The 17395-nt window shown below is 39.6% G+C and overlaps 2 protein-coding genes across 50 annotated transcripts in view; one reads left to right on the top strand and one right to left on the bottom strand.

Annotated features, from left to right (window-relative positions):
* Positions 1–17395, bottom strand: part of LOC103481688 (ankyrin-3-like) — a 136536-nt gene that overhangs the window by 82344 nt on the left and 36797 nt on the right. The window lies entirely within an intron of this gene.
* Positions 143–3886, top strand: LOC103481692 (microfibril-associated glycoprotein 4-like). The gene is made up of 6 exons (XM_081600313.1): positions 143–1319; positions 1401–1443; positions 1759–1956; positions 2653–2749; positions 2942–3109; positions 3197–3886. The coding sequence occupies exons 2-6, from the start codon at positions 1441–1443 to the stop codon at positions 3445–3447; spliced, it is 717 nt and encodes a 238-aa protein (XP_081456439.1). The 5' UTR covers positions 143–1319; positions 1401–1440; the 3' UTR covers positions 3448–3886.

Raw genomic sequence — 17395 nt, 5'->3', positions numbered from 1 at the left:
TCTAACAAACCTTTGATCTACTTGGGATTTCACAAGAAACAAAGTAGTACATAATTGTCGTCAAGTGGAAGAAAAATCAAACTCAACATTCAAAACGTTTCATAAATAAAATTCTCAAAAAATAACTAAAGTGGAAGTCAGTTTTTTTATATAGTAAAGGCAAAAATAACACATTTATATAGTGCTTTTATTGCTCTTACAGGTTTTTTTTTTTACTATTTTCACTAAGCACTGTGTGACTGCTGTCTGAGAAAGTTGTTATGTAAAAAAATTATATTGATTTTTGTACTTATATGTTTTCTGTAATCAACAAAGAGCATCATGAAAACCGCAAAAGAGAGCAGACAGGTCATAAAAAAAAACCTCGTGGAAAAGGTTAGGTTATAAAACAATATCCAATGACTTGAACATCTAACAGAGAACTCTTGAATTCATCTTCTGACCTACCCATATCTGCACATTGCACAAAAAGAAAGATATTTGTGCTTAGTTGGACTTTTTTGTTTCTTGTAAAAATGATTCTAGCTAATACAACTCAAACCACTGCAAAGCTTGCTTATTATTGCTTTAAATTGGTGCGACATATTTGCATCCAGCAAAAATAGCTTTTAGTAGAGATACTGGTCATTGTGTGGAGAAGTGTCTCTCTCTCTGGAACCGTTCTCAAATCAGTGAAATATAGACATGACGTTCTGCTTTAGATAGATTTGTCAGTCCATCTCCAGACCTACGAATCGCTAGGCAGACATACTGATTCTCAAATCTAAATGCACTCCAAAAACATCTGGAAGCAAAGATGAACCAGCTTCAAATTTCTGAAAACCACTCAGAGTAGCTGACCCACGTTTGACCCACAATCCTCATCCTGAAAAAGTCCCAGAAAGGCGAAACACCTTTTAACTGACCAATAGCTTTCCTCTGCACTACATGAAATGTCCTGTTGGATACAGAAAATTAGGCACTTGAATCATTATATGAGAATTACTATTGTATTTTTTTATGTCTAGAAGTAACAGTCATGTTTTGGAGTGGCCCCAGCCAACCTGCTTAATGAGGTAAAGGACAAGGAAGCCCTGCAATCTCAAAGATTTTGCGTTAATTCCGTTAAAACTAATCAGGAAGCGATTTAGGCAGCACAGCTACAGCATTTGTACATGTGACACACCAATATTTCCGAATCAGTGAGAAAATAAACAGTATGACTTCAGGGGAAAACCAGGGAAAATACCGAGTGTCGCAACCAGCGGAGCTGCAGTAATATAAAAGAATGTGTTCAGCCAGTAAACTGATTGTGGTGTGACTGCGCTCTCCTAAATAGGGTAAGTATGTGAATGATCAGTTTAAATGGAACTTTAAATTGAATTCAGAAATCATTAAACATGCGTGTGCTCTCTTTTCAGCCAGTCGTGTTTCCAAATAAAAGGAGCTGATATCACAAGGATGGTGAGTTGTAATAAAGAAAACTGACTTTCACAAAGATTTTCTCTTATTTTTGAACATATTCTCCAGCCTTACTTGCCCGACGGATTTCTGAAGCAAAACATTGCTTTATTAGTTAAACATTAGTTTTCTTAGAAATACATTTACAGCATCAAAACGCCCCCCCCCCTCCAAGAAAAGACCTGTCTGTTTTTTTTTCTTACATAATTTTCTGAATTTCTTCTGTATTTTCAGCTGTCTGTTGCGCTTCCTTTTGAATCCCGTTTTCTTCAGAGTAACAGAAAAAATGAACTTATGCATTTTATCTCTAATCTGCAGCTCAGAGTTGTGTTGGCATTGCTGTTGCCGGCGGCTGCGTATCAGTCGCCTCGGCCCAGAGACTGCAGCGACGTCTACAGGTCTGGCTCGGGTCTGGACGGAGTTTACACCATCTACCCAGCAGGCCCCACCTCTCCTGTGCTGGCTTACTGTGACATGAGCAAAGACGACCTCGGTGGCTCTGCAGAAAAATGGACGGTGAGGATGGGCGAGCAAAGTTCACTACAAAACAAACAAGGAACTTGTTTTTTCGTTTCCTGAGGTCACCCATCTGTTTAATGTCTGGGCTTTTATCCCCCTGCTAAGCTCTGACTTTATCATAACGTTAAAGCTGTGCTTGTTTATGTTTTTATTGGTGTAGTAAAGCCAACCAAAACCATTAGATGTTAAACTGTACAATGATGCAAAATTGACAGATAATTAAGTGTTTTGCATTACACATTTAATTAACTAACTAATTAATGAATTAAAACCTGGATGTCCATTGATATTATTTTAGGATTTTTCTAGACTTATTTTAGCACCTTGCAGCCTGCCCTCAGGGTGAAATTGGTTGGATAGCCAGATTTTGGTATCTTGGTATTTTTTCTTAATGTCTTTCACTGTAGATTGTTTTCCATACTGGTTTCAGATGTGTTTGAGACTACATTTCATGGACTCATAAAATGCTACCATCTTCTTTCTGAAGCTCTCAGGCAGCTGTTTCAGTTTCAGCATGATGCTGCTCACCCTCGCTTCAACCCTAACCTACACAGCGACAGCTTAAGTTTCTGGGATTTTAACAGGGCAAATTTCGTAAAATTTTGATGTTCTAATCATGTGTGTCTGCTTATTTCAGCCATTCTAAGAAAGAATTACTATTATGATGATTTTTGTTTCTTCGTTTACAATCAGGTGATTCAGAGAAGACAGGATGGCACAGTCAACTTCTTCATGAAGTGGGATCATTACAAATCTGGATTTGGGAATGCTGCTGGAGAGTACTGGTTGGGTATGACAAAACTAATCATGCAAAACAAAAGAAGAAACTCTCACCATGCTAAGAACTTTTATTTAGACCTAAAAATATACGTAATAAGATTCCTTCCCTTTCCAGACTTACCCAGACTACACAGAAACTCACTTAAATACTTTGAAACACATTGAAAGTTTAATTTTGTTAGCTGTTTTTTTTTTTTTTGAGGCCTGGAAGTAATGCACCTGCTGACTCAAGACAGAAACTATGAGCTGAGGGTGGACATGGAGGACTTTGATGGTCAGAAGGTGTTTGCTCGTTATTCTGCCTTCTCTGTTGGTCCAGAGTCTGAGGGATACAAGCTGAACCTGGGAAGTTTCATAAACGGGGCAGCAGGTAAGACACCTACTTCTTAATCAATAGCTTTTAGAATGACTGCAAATATATATCTATTTTTTTATAATTATGATTTTCTTCCAATAGGAGACTCTCTAAGCTATCATAGCGGAAAGAAATTCACGACCACTGATAAAGATCAAGACGAGCATGACTCAAACTGTGCCAGGCTCACATATGGTGGGTTCTGGTATGGGAGCTGTTTCAACGCCAACCCAAACGGTATCTACACCTGGGGTCCTTCACCCCATGCAGCTGGTGTGCAATGGACGACTTTCAAAGGGCTTGACAACTCTCTAAAAACCATGATAATGAAGATTAGACCAGTTGATGGGTAAAACCAGGAGAAAGACATCATGACTATGGCCTAACACATTTACACATTTCCTTGTTACAGACAACACACAACTCCAGTTGTCTTCAAATGTTCAAACAATAGATGGAGAAGTTTTTGAATTTTAATGTTTCTGAAAATGATTTATTAATCCCAAGAGGGATTTGTGGCTTACATTCCTTCTGGAGAATGCCAATGACTGGACAGCTTTCTAACATCAATATTCCCCTGTGGTTTTGTTGATTCATTACACAGACATAGCATATTATTAAAAAAAATCCTGCTATTGGTCTTATGCACTTTTCACATTTGCTAATAAACTGAATTTGAGCTTTTTTATATTTTCTGTCAATCATGATACAGATAAAAACACTAAAGCCGCTCTGGTTGAATTAAATTTGTATATATGAGTTTTACCTTCTGAATTAAATTATTGAAATGCATTTTTTTCATGAGAATTATACTTCTTAACGATGCACTTGTGAATAAATGACTTGACTTGAAAACAGACAAGCAGATCTCTGCTCATTAAAATTCAAGCCCTCTGCCAGCCCCTGGTGGTCAGGCAGTAATACTGCAAGAACTGCGGCGGAAGACAGGCGCTTGTGTTTAGGTAGTGATAAGGTGACCTAAAGAGTATCTAAAGTTCAAGTTTCCTTTCATTGTGAGGAGATGAAATTAGAAAATATAAATAAACTGTATTTCTACTTTATTAAGTTAGTTTGTGACATTAGGATGTGGGCAGGATTGAAGTTCTGCGATGCATTTGTATACTCTTGACACCCAAACAACAGGCACTGATAAAAAACAAGGTGTTTGGGGTTTGTGTGTATGTGTATGTTATGCTGCACCTGATTTGCTGCTGAGAGCTGCTTTCTGATTGGCTGCTGGGCCACTGCAGTCTCTGTGTTCTCACAGCACTAAAATTACAGATGGAGGAGGATCAAAAACAGCAGGCACCATTGCCTCATCGCCCCTGCTTTCTGTCACTCCTTTCACATATCCCATAGCCAGATTTGTGATCTGTTGAGTTTCTTTTTTGTTTTTCCCAGTGCTGACTCACAGATCACTCAGCACATTTTTTAAGTATTTTAAATCCCAGATTTAAGATACATGAACATGAGGAAGTCTTGAACATCATTGGGTTCCATTACTATTGGTTGGCTAATGTGCACTGCTCTTTTCTCACTGGGCGACAGCAAGATGACGTTGCTTTGCTTCTCCAGCTGCCGGCTGCAGACACAGAGCCGGTGCGAGGCTGAGGGTATACACATCTGTAAGAATGCGTATACAAACTGTGAATCAGGACTGAAGACAGCTCAGATCTGTGCGTGTCAAAACTTTACCTCTGCAAGCACAGAAAGGTGTTGGGGAAAAAAAAACAAAAAAGGGAGCGCACCATCCTCTGTGGGGCTGCTTCTCCCCACCCCCTGTTTGACATCTCAGACAGAGACGGGGAAATGCTCATGAATAAATTAACACCAGCTTTCAACCGAAGCAAAGCACGGCACGCAGGACGTCAACAGGGATAAGCAGTGACTGTGCGGAGTGGCCATACGAACACATTGCTCCTTTAAGATCATCTTCATCAACTACTTCCCCTCGTTATGAAGACAGCATGGACGCCATTGGATTTTTAAGATGATATTGATCCGAGTTCAGGAGGACTAACAGACAGCAGACATGTGAAGAAGTGCTGGAACGCAGCAGTGGCTCACATTCACCGTCATATGTCAATAAGGATCAAACGCTCATTATCGTGATAATATCGCCAGTAAAGCAGGAGTACTTCAACTGCCGCAAAGCCTCTAAAACGTGGCTGAATTATAGATTTTATGACTTTTTAAACATGCTATGCGGCTCACAAGAAGGAGAAATCAACACAGCATCATGAAGCAAATATTCTGAGACAGAATCAGCACAAAACATTGTTCGGATGCGTGCTGCACTCTCAACTTCATATACTAAGACATACACAAATATCTTACAATGCAGTAGCCACTGTGCATAAAAACACACCTATGTGAATGCTCATGGCATTACAGGTATAGACTCTAACTGGACCATGACATATTTTTAATAAAGCAGGAGCCGATAAATTTGATAACATGTAAAACAATACTAGAAATAACCTTAATGTGGGAACACTGCTAGGATTTCATAGTCTCTCACATCTTGTGTCAAAGTGACAAGGATTGTATGTGTAGGATAGTATGATGGCCTGTGTAAGATGATGTGATATGATTTGCAAAAAAAAACAAAACAAGAATGAATAGAGGCCTAATCAACCTTGGATACAGCTACATAAATATATAATTTTAACTTTACATATGTACATTTCCTCGTTTCTGTCTGCCACCATCTCAAGGGATGTGTTGCCATGTTTTTAAATAAATTGCTGTAACTGCTAATTTCTTAAAACAGGGTAGTCCTGCATGAGCAGTAGCCCTTATAGCTCAGAGTGTCTAGGTTAATTAAGGAGATGTCCTAAGAATCAATAGAGCAGTTTATCCATTTGTACAACATCAGCATCACTACTTCCACGCTCTGCTGACTCTCTGGCTCTGGCATACGTAGACACTGACATTAAGAGGCGGATCTCATTTCAGTAACTCACTGGAACATAAAACACTGTTAGTGCGAATGGATTATTAGATAAATCAAATTGTTCAACAACAAAAAAAAACACTTTAAAGTAAAAAAATTGAGACATAAACCAGCAACCTTTTTTTTTTTAAATGAATACGTAATTAAATAAACACCATGTCCGATTCATTGTGTGTCAAATTTGTGATGCTCATATTCCCAGTTCGTACACTTGTTGGGAAATAATGGAAAGAAAAGCAGGGAGAGCATAAAACTTTTGTTTAAAGGCCAAGTAAAATTCTTGAACGAACGACACAGAAAGATTACTACAGGCCCTTCCATAGGGCTCAGACGTCGTCCGGCCAAACAAGGTCTGCGTCAGGTGCTGGGGAACCAGAGCACCTTGATGAAAAATGGGCTACTGGAACAAGACGAAAATGGGCGAGAGGTGAAAACATGAATCTGTTGGAATGCTACTACTCAAGTAACCCTAGTCAGAAAGGCTACATGCAAAGAATGTGGAAGGAATGGTTAGTTCGACATCCCCAGTCAACACTAACTGCCAAACAACTAGTAGCTCAGTGTTCCAACATCCGCAAACGGCAACTGCTGTCACAACTTGAGATTGACGAGGTACAACACAAGTGCTATGGCAAGGGGGAGGAGCCAGGACGCCAGGTCAGAGGGGAGTTAACTCCAACTAGCTGCCCAGAAACTGGGTACGTAGCTACAGTAATGAATGAACCATCAAAGCTGAACAAGGCAGCAACTGACCTGAGAGAGAGAATCGTGGCCCGAATGAACACCAGGCAACCCAGACGCCAATTACAACGGTTGAGTGAAGTACCATCAGAAAGTCTCATTGAAGATGTGAATGCAGCATTAAGAACTATCCCTACCAACACCATAACAAAAACCAATGAGCTGATATACCGTTCAGCATCAGTGATCCTTGAGATGCTTGGCTATAAGAGCAACCATGAGACCCAATACCCACCATGGAAAAGACAGTTAGAGGCTAAAATCAAGATAACAAGGAGGGAAGTGAGCCAGCTGTCAGAACTCCAAAGGGGTGGAATGAAAAGATCAGTACCTAAGAAGTACAGCCAGATACCCATACCTAAAGCACTCGAAACTGCCAAACAAAGGCTCCAAGCCTTGGCCAGCCACCTAAAGAGATACACAAGAGATAATGAAGCCAGGAGGATTAACCGGCTCTTCTCCACCCAACCAGCTAAAGTGTACTCCCATTGGCATGGTAATAACAACAGAGCAGACCCACCAAGGTTGAAGACTGAACAATACTGGAAAGGCATATGGGAAAGTGAGGCGTCCCACAACAGCAATGCACAGTGGCTAACCTCTCTACGAGAAGACCACAGCAACCTCCCTGAACAAGCCCCAGTAACCATCACTGTGGCAGATGTCCAAGAAAGAGTCTCAGGTATGAAAAACTGGACAGCACCAGGACCTGACATGATCTATACCTACTGGCTGAAACCCACTGCCCTCCATGAGCGACTGCCAACTCAACTGAACCAGCTGCTACAAAATGGGACTCACCCTGAATGGTTACCTGAAGGGCGGACAATCCTGATCCAGAAGGATCCCTCAAAGGGTTCAGTCCCATCCAACTATCGGCCAATAACCTGTCTCTCTACAACATGGAAGCTCATGTCAGGCATCATAGTGGCTAAGATAAGTGGGCACATGGATAAATACATGAGCAAGGCACAGAAGGGCATAGGCATAAATAGCAGAGGAGCCAAACACCAACTCCTTGTAGACCACACAGTCGCCCGAGACTGCAAAACCCGACACACCAACCTGTGCACAGCTTGGATTGATTACAAGAAAGCCTATGACTCAATGCCACACACTTGGATCATGAATGCTTAGAGATGTACAACATCAACAGGACTCTAAGAGCCTTCATTGCAAACTCGATGGGGCTATGGAAAACCACCCTTGAAGCCAACTGCAAACCACTTTTACAAGTGTCCATCAAATGTGGCATATACCAAGGTGATGCTCTGTCCCCACTGCTGTTCTGCATAGGCCTGAACCCCCTCAGCTACGGGTACTCAAGAATGGAGCCACAATCAGTCACCTCCTCTACATGGATGACATCAAGCTGTACGCCAAGAGCGAACGAGACATCGACTCACTGATCCACACCACCAGGATCTACAGCACTGACATTGGGATGTCATTTGGACTAGAGAAGTGTGGTCGGATGGTTACAAAGAGAGGGAAGGTCGTCCACACAGAAGGGGTCTCACTCCCAGAAGGAACAATAGCAGACATAGAGCACAGTTACAAGTACCTTGGAATACCTCCAATGAATAAGGCAAGTCCTGAGAAGCCAGCTCACTGGCAAGAACAAAATCCGAGCAATAAACAGCTATGCCTTACCAGTAATCAGATACCCTGCAGGAATAATTAGATGGCCAATGGAGGAGATAAAGACCACGGATGTTAAGACTCTGAAGCTACTAACCATGCATGGAGGGTTCCACCCCAAATCCAGCACCCTGAGACTGTACACGAGCTGTAAGGAAGGAGGCAGAGGACTAGTGAGTGTGAGAGCCACTGTCCAAGATGAAACATCCAAGATCCATAAATACACCAAGGACAAAGCCTCAACAGACGATGTGCTCAGTGAATGTCTCAGACAATGGGGAACAGAGGATGAGGTGCTGGAGGTACCATTATGGGAGGACAAGCCCCTACATGGGATGTACCACCGACAAATAACTGAAGTGGCTGATATCAGGAAATCCTACCAATGGCTGGAGACTCAAGGACAGCACAGAGGCACTCATCCTGGCTGCACAGGAACAGGCCCTAAACACCAGAGCAATAGAGGCTCAGATCTACCACACCAGACAAGACCCAAGGTGTAGGTTGTGCAAGGAGGCCCCTGAGACAGTCCAGCACATAACAGCAGGGTGCAAGATGCTGCCAGGGAAAGCATATAAAGATATTGCGCAGAACCCTCAAGCTCCCAGGCCTCTGGTATGGGACCCGAGCTCAGAGGATGAAACCACCACCCACAGAGGGTGAGAAGGGAATTTATATATATATATATATATATATATATATATATATATATATATATATATATATATATATATATATATATATATATATATATATATATATATATATATATATATATGTGAGTTAATTTATTAACTCACATTTTAGGTGTTTGTTGATAAGATTTTTCAAAATGTTTTTGTTTGATTATATCATAACAGGATAAAACACATATATAGTCTTAGATGTGGGTGTAACCAATAGTCGCAGCACAAGAATCACAACTGCTATTTGCCAAATTGCTACTGACAACATACATGGAAGCATCGTATGTATGCTTCATAATGTCTGATGTCAAGCAAGGAGGATTTAGCACAGCTTAGGGCTTTTATAATACGCCTACAGATTTTATTTTGATCCACACTCTTGTTTGCTCAAAACATATAAAAATTGAAAGATGCTGCTGCAGTTGTTTTCAGCTGATCACAGGAAGAAGTCTTGAAATGTTGTAGCACATGTTTAAAAAAATAAAAAAATAAATAAATATATATATATATATATATATATATATATATATATATATATGCATTTAAAATATAAAAATAATGAAATGTCACCATAAAAACAATGCAAAAAACTTTCGGAGCAGATTTGCAGTTTCTTCTCTTAAAACAAGACCGTTAGCTATTTAATAAAGACCATCACTGATTTCAGATTAATTTCCTGAATCAAAGAAGAGCCAACACGTGTCTTGAAGTATCAGCTGGATTTTCCTTCAGCAGTTCTGCAGCTGGGTGTATTCCAGGCTGCGATTTGACTGAAACTAGTGTACCTCTTTACTGCATCATAATTTCTTATATTACAGAACACATAAATCAGATTGTTAAACATTTCCACCTGACTTCTACTCTCATTTCAGCCTTTTACATTTGGTTCTTTGAAAAATCACTAAGACCTGCCTTTTATAAATCACACCGCAGATTTTTCCAGCTTGTGTTTGAAATCAAAATTTTGATGCACTTCATTAAACTACACCCAAGTGGACACTGTCTGACTGTCTCAACTCTCTAGCACCTCACTTTTGACTCGTCCACATCCCTCAGAGAAGCTGAGAGCGACACACATATGTAAAAGTTTTCTCTCACACACACTCAGTTCCTGTCTGTGTCGTGACTCTCTGCAACCACACACCAACACTCCGCCTACAGAGAACATGCGCAGCCCCAAAACATCAGATGAACCCGTCCTGACAGTGATACTACATTACAAAACTGCTAAAGCTACAAAATCTGTTATTCTAACTCTGACAAAACTGCAGAAGGTTTTCCAAAACGATCACCACCATTCCAGCAGTTTGAGGCAAACCCAGACATCATTCTCCAGCAACCTGATCAAACTCATTCTGGGAGATCCAAAGGTGTTTCCAAACTCGAGGGGCAGCATGCTACCTCATCCCAGCCTCTTAAAACTTGGCTCTGAAATGTTCCAGTGCATTCTAAGGGTCAAGACTTCAACATGGCGACTGAACCACATTTTCAGCACAAACACCACTGATACATTCAGCTGCTTCGACTGCTGTGTTTCACCACTGCACTTCTTACCAAAATAATGCAGGTTTTCACCAAAAACAACACTGACCCATTACGTGGAAGCGATCGCGGCATGCACACAACTATCTGGCTGGCTAACTTAACTTAACAGTTGTTTTTTTGGATAAATCAAAGCACTGATCATCTTAAAAGCAAAGCAGAACTTACAGCATCTACCTATATCGTGCCAAAATTGTAGTGCTTTTATTGAAGTTTTTTTGACGCAAGTGCACAAACATTCAGTAGTCTGGGAAAAAATACAGAACAAAGAGCTTTTAAATTATTTGCAATGAGGCTGGTTTGTTAGGTCTCCAAGCTCCTGCTCTCAGACAAATTATTCAGATTTCTTCTTCCTCCACAAGTCAGTAAATAAACTTTCACTCACAATCACTTTGTAGATTTTGCTATCAATGCTTTTCTCTTAGGTGGATACTCTGCTATGTACTAAGGTCGGAGTTTGGTGTGCTAAATGTAATGCTGTCAGATGTTGTGTGGTTTTTAGCTTTTTCACAATTTTTCGCAGTTTTGGACCTGAATATGATTATTATGAGGATATGAAAGGAAACATGGCAAAAAGGGAAAATTATTTAAAAATAATATAGGCCTTCAATCACAGTATATATGATTATTTGTCTTAGTAATAAAATCTTATCATGAACACAGGAGATGCATAATCACTCATACAATTTAATTTTAAATGTAGTTCTGATCTTTGTTTGGCCTGACTGTATCAATAGAGACATATCACTGAATGAGCCCCTGAATAAAACAGCACAATGAGAGAAGTGATCAGATGTCAAAGCGGGTACTATACGACTCCAAAGCCTGGTATCAGTTGATGCACAATTTATTAAAAAAAAAAAAGTCCTGAAAAAGACACAAATATACCAAAAGTACAAGTTGCAAATGGGTGAAAATGACAACCCCCTTCTAGCAATAAGTGCTTTCGAAAACAAAACAGGAAAAACAGGAAGTGAAAAGGTTAAGCCTGTTGAGATGTCAGTGCATGTGTGCTTCATAAATGAACGAAGTGTCCCAGTTCTAAGTGTCGATCTTCCACTGCAGAGGAGAAAATAGGAAAACGAGGCTGCAGGGAGGTGGAGGAAGGGAGGATAAAAAGATCCAACTAACAACATCCTCCACCTCTCCATCATTCTCTCTATTTTTTTGCCTTCTCTCTTTATTTTTTCTGCTACTACTCAGCACTCCTTCCTCCCTGATCTCTTTTCCCCACCGGCATGCCTTCGCTTTCTTTTAATTTGATTTTTTATTTTTTTTCCTGCCTATCTCATTTTTGCAGTGTGTTGAGGATGCATTACTGCTTCCCCCGCATCACAGTTAACCCCTCCTCGTCCTCCCTGTCCACCAATCACAGCACTTGGCAGGCTCTGCACCACTTCTCCAGCCCAGCAGCCCCTCCATCTGTAACCACGTTACAATAAGCATTGTTATCCTGGTGCCACAAGCGTGCCATTGTTCCGTCATGGATACCTTTTTTCAGGTGACCTCACGTTGACCATATAGACAAAGCTCAGTCCTGCTGTCTTAAATGGCTGCCTCATTCCTTCAGATCTACAAATCCATTTGAGCTGCCTTCCTCCCCTGCCCTTGGAGTCTTTCTATAATTCATAATGCTCTCTTCTCAACAAGGTTGGATTGCTTTGCTGCAAATGAAGAGCAAAAGTCTATCCATGCATTCCGTGCAGTTTGTTTCACTGCGACTAAGCAAAACCAGCTAACAATGTGAATTTCTCTGAACTTGAAACAAAACAGAAACAACACATTATATTTTGGTGCAAAACGGTCTGTGAAGACGTTGGCAGCACCATAAGCTCAAGATAGTGGAAAATCACCCCGCCCCCCAATTTTTTTTATACTATCTTTGTGCAAATAAGTTTGCGTCAAAAAATAAATACACAACTCCATCTAGACAAATTGACAAAAGATGTTGCTTATTTCAGTAATTCAATAAATAATTGTAATGGGTTATACAGACAGCAATATATTTCCAGAATTACTGAATATAATTGGATGATTATGGCTTATAGCTAGTAAACACCAATATTAGCTTTTGCTCAAAGTAAGAACATGAAACTATTTTTTTTAAATGAGATAACCAAAGCTGTGGTTCCTTTTATTTTTTTGTGTACCTTTTTCAACCAAATATTTTCCTTCCACTTAACTTTTCATAATTATGCATGGATATATCACTGTAAACAACAACTTTTTTTTACCAATGACCTTTTGTGGTCTACTGCTTCTTGAAAAATACTTAAATTACATACCGTTGTGTATATTATTCTATTTAATATAAGACTTGAATTACATGACAAATATATTACACAACAGTCATTGGTGTATTTGGCAGCTTTTCTCTGCTCCATGGAAAATCTTTGCGTGTTTATGTTATTGAGCTCCTTCATATACTTTATGCTCTATGAATCCCAGTTATACAGCAGTCCGTGGCAAAACTACTCATGCCTCTTATACCATCATAGTTCAACTGGCTTTAAGACTTCACTCAGTAACACAGTCAGTGAATGTTGTCTATCATGTCGGAAAGAAGTCAGGAGCAGTGCGTTCACCTCTTAAAAGTAACTAACAAAAATGCATTTTTGTCCAACCACTTACCGTTTATAAAGCTACAAAAGCATCAAATTGTCTGGTCGATCATTGTGTTGATTTAAGGGGATTGAAATTACAAACAACAACATGCATAAAGAGCACAAAACGGCAGGAGGAAGGGCGAGCTGGCTGTAAAGCAGGTGGAATGAGGAGGCTTCAAACACAAGGCTTGGCTTAAATAAGTGTCAAGGGATTAATAAACAACGTCTGGTCACCAGGGACCTCTTTAAATGTGCGCACCGTGCTCCTGCCCCCAAATCCCAGAAGCACGACTATGGAAGAACAATACAGGCTTCTGCCAGCTGACAACCATGTCTGCAGGGAGGGAGGCAAAGACAGACACCCATGAAGGAGAGAGGAGAGTAACAGATAAAGAGTGATGGGTGGGTGGTAGCAGGGGCGGAAGGGGACAGACTGGAAAAGGTTGAATCGACTCCATTCCAAAAAATAATCCTTGGAAGAAGCAGCAATCACATTTTCATCTTCTCATTTAAAAGCAAATGACGTCACGGACCTCCCTCCCTTTGTGGCACTGTACTGCTCACGTCACAGCAGACTAAAATAATAGTTTTACCAGGAGGAACTAAACATCTCCTGTTTCAGAAACTTGGTATTTTGTTTGTAGGTGCACCACTGGGCTTATTATTATGTTGATATGATACTAAAGAAATCCTTTACAGATGAACAATTTCGTTATCTGTATACTTGAGAACTACACACAGCCACATTTTGGCTTTCTAATAAAACTAATAAGACCAACACCGCAATGTGGAAAAATGTCACTCACTGTGACGCTGCAAGAGAAATTATTGTTCATGACGCCATGAGTCCTTAAAAGCATCGACCAGCTTCAAGTTCAAAAGTCAGTTCGTGTGAAGATGCAGCTATTAGCTGTAATGCTTGCTGCTCATGTATCAAGTTCTCAGTGGGGCTCCTAATACATGTTTTCCAGCTTCCTGTAGCAACACTGGCTGCTGAACAAACTTCACAAAGAAAATTACAAGAAGATATGAAAGATTTCTTGTGATTTTATATATATATATATATATATATATATATATATATATATATATATATATATATATATATATATATATATATATATATATATAAACATTACAAAGCCACAGTAAGCTAATCTAATCATATCTACACTCTTGCTGTATAATTAAAGCTGTAAAAATGAATATTGATTTTTGAACAGATATCGTGAGGTCACTGAGAATATGCTGTCAGCTAAAAAAGGATCAATTTATCAAGAAAAAAAACAGTTAGCCTACTTGTAACAACATTGTCCTTTTACCTAAAACACTCACAACCCTTTATTCTGCCTATACGTATTTATGTTATCTGAAATTTTCCAGAACTGTAACATATCTGCCTGAGCAAGAGATATTTTCTTCGCCATAGGTTAAAAAGAAGAAAAAAAAAGGCTAGACTGGATAGGATGGGTGAAACCAAGTCAGGTGAGGCAAAGAAAAGGCCCATAATTGAGGAGATGTGATCCGAGGAGAGGGAGGATATTTTTTGCTCTCTGGTGCCAAGAACTGGCCCTGGGCAGACAGCGATATAGATTTACCTTGAATGAGCCAGGGATAGACGATATGCTCTCCACAACGTTACGCTACAAGCACGGTAAAACTGCTGATGTCACCTCACCATTTTTTTTTTCCCTACTATAGCAACAACATATGCCTTACCTGTTGCCTTGAATGTAAAGAGGCAGAAATCAAGGTCAAACAATACACTTTGATTTCGAATGATGTTTCTTATGCTGTCTGGTTGCTATTTATTTCTGTACTGGCTCATTTTCTGTTCATGCACATATGCTCTCACCCCTTTTATGCTGCACAACATTCCTGCCCCATTTACCTACATACATGTTTTGGTTATAAATCTGTATCGATATTGAGATGGAGTTAGTTATAACAACCAGAGAAACGGCTGCTGATGATGTTTACTTTCAATCTGCGTGAGTCAGAGTCAACGTGAAAGGAATGTCATTTAGCACTGCAGTGCCTCATGTTTCTGGTCACCATGTTTCACTTATTTAACTGTTTTTATGTTTTTCATTTGCCTTTTTTTTGTTGTTGTTAGCCTGGAGGAATTGCTGAACAAAAACAAGCAGAACCAGACATAGCTGTTTTGTTTGGACATGTCTGATTAATAGAAGTACCCTGATGAATAAACTTATTAAAGGTAAAGTTGGCCATTTTCTACATAAACATTAAGATGAACATAGCCCTAATAAGTCTGACAGAAACTGCACTGCTTGTACAGAACACCTCGATATTTTTGCTTGAATCCTTAACTGATGCAGCCTGGTTTTTCCCTGGAAGATCTGTATGGATCACCAGCTACTCCGATGACACTGATGAATGTTCCTCGCAAGAGAGAACCGCATTCAGTCTTCTCTTTGCTTTAGCAGTCTGTGAGCTCCTTTTGCGTTGTCCCTTTATCAGCATCCCCACAATTTAAAGTAGATCATCAAACTGGAAGCCTACGATGACTTGTTTGTGCCTGAGCAGCAAAAAATCTGCATGCCACCCTGCAGGTGTGCAACCCATATGGCTGAAGAACAAAAGGAAGTGGAAAAAATGCTTCACAAAACATAACTAAAACATCGAGACAAAGGCAGTTGTTATTGTAAAGAAAATTATTATTTTTGATTATGTGGTTAAAATTTGAATTAAGATTTTATAAGAACAGTATTATAAACAGGTTTTTTTTTAAAGATTTTTGTTTATTTGATATATCAAATAAAAAATATATTGTATAAAAGATACAAAGATAAGCTAATATGACACTCCTAAATATTTAGGAGTGTCGATATTGAGATGGAGTTAGTTCATCTCAATATCGTTCCTTGTTCCTTGGTTTTCCTTGGTTTTCCTTACAGTAAACCAAGAAACAACAATCTCGAGTGGATTTTGTTGTGAAAATAGGTTTAACATTTGTCTTCTTATATTGAGAGGTCAAAGTTTTGAGCTTTCAAAATGTAATGTTGTATTTAAATGTAAAGATTTAAACTTATTCTGCTGTAATATTTGTTTTAAACTGCCAGGCGTAGGTTTCAACATTTTTTTAGTCATATAAAGATGCAAAGATCTTAATTATATTTTGATATAAAACAATCAACATCTCAAGTTTTTGTTGTTACATTGAGAGACAAAGATCTCAAACAGTTTTTATGATAATGGTGCTGATCTAAAGAAATTTGATTTTGAATTTTTAAGCATATTTAGGGTTCAAATCATATTGTGTTAGATCAGGAGAAAAAAAATATTGCGATAACAGTATCATTATCTTGAGATATCAAGGTAATGATAAAATACGAATTACATCTTATATTATAAAGTTTCATAGTGTTATCTTATGAACTCAAGAGCTTGGGCTCTATTTGTCCTGATCAAAGCTACTTATTTCTTTCTGATAAATGTAAATAATAGTTCCTTGCAGCGTGTCCATCTGCGCCCCATCCACCTTAACCTTGATTTTTGAGGTCACAGCATTAACGCCTAATAACAGGTGGGTAACGCTAAGCCAATGACGACCTCAAACAGGTCCACCCAAAACAAACAAGCCCAAATTTCAGTGTGCGCGCATGACCGCGGGATGTTAATCCCCGACACAACTGTAGCTAGATAAACAAACCCAAAGGTCAACAAAGTTATTCAAAGACTGACGCCTTCATTAATGTCGGCCTCAGCTGAAACGCTCACACCCAGACGAAACCGTCACTGCAGGCAGAGACGTTATTGATTTCAAGTCCGACCTATTGACCAGCATGTAGGTGTTTCTCTGTGTCAAAGATCAAGCCTAAACTTTTGTCCTTGCACAAACAGGGCCTTGCACGCAAACGCACCGAGAGCGGCCCACGCCTAACTGCAGGGCGTGAGCGCTGTGGCGTTCTGCTGATACGTACTGCTCTCTCCTCTAAAATCACATACGTTCTCATCGCAAAAAAAAAAAAAAAAAGGAACTGTGAGGTTCTCTGAAGCCAACCCGAAAGCGGGCATTAGAGGAAAAAAAATTAAAAGCTGGGAGACACTATGGCAGCCCTGCTAGCATAAATAATCGATGTTGAAAAAAGGGGTAAATCTATAAGTT

The sequence above is a fragment of the Poecilia reticulata genome, chromosome 19, assembly GCF_904066995.2.
Source record: "Poecilia reticulata chromosome 19, P_reticulata-male-v2, whole genome shotgun sequence".
Classification (NCBI taxonomy): Eukaryota; Metazoa; Chordata; class Actinopteri; order Cyprinodontiformes; family Poeciliidae; genus Poecilia; species Poecilia reticulata.
This window is presented reverse-complemented; position numbering and strand designations above follow the sequence as displayed.

Excerpts from the sequence above, each read along its gene's own strand:
- LOC103481692 (XM_081600313.1), top strand. Across the intron at positions 2,750-2,941 it reads TGCTGGAGAGTACTGGTTGG|GCCTGGAAGTAATGCACCTG; the intron begins GTATGACAAAAC and ends TTTTTTTTTGAG. Across the intron at positions 3,110-3,196 it reads TTTCATAAACGGGGCAGCAG|GAGACTCTCTAAGCTATCAT; the intron begins GTAAGACACCTA and ends TTCTTCCAATAG.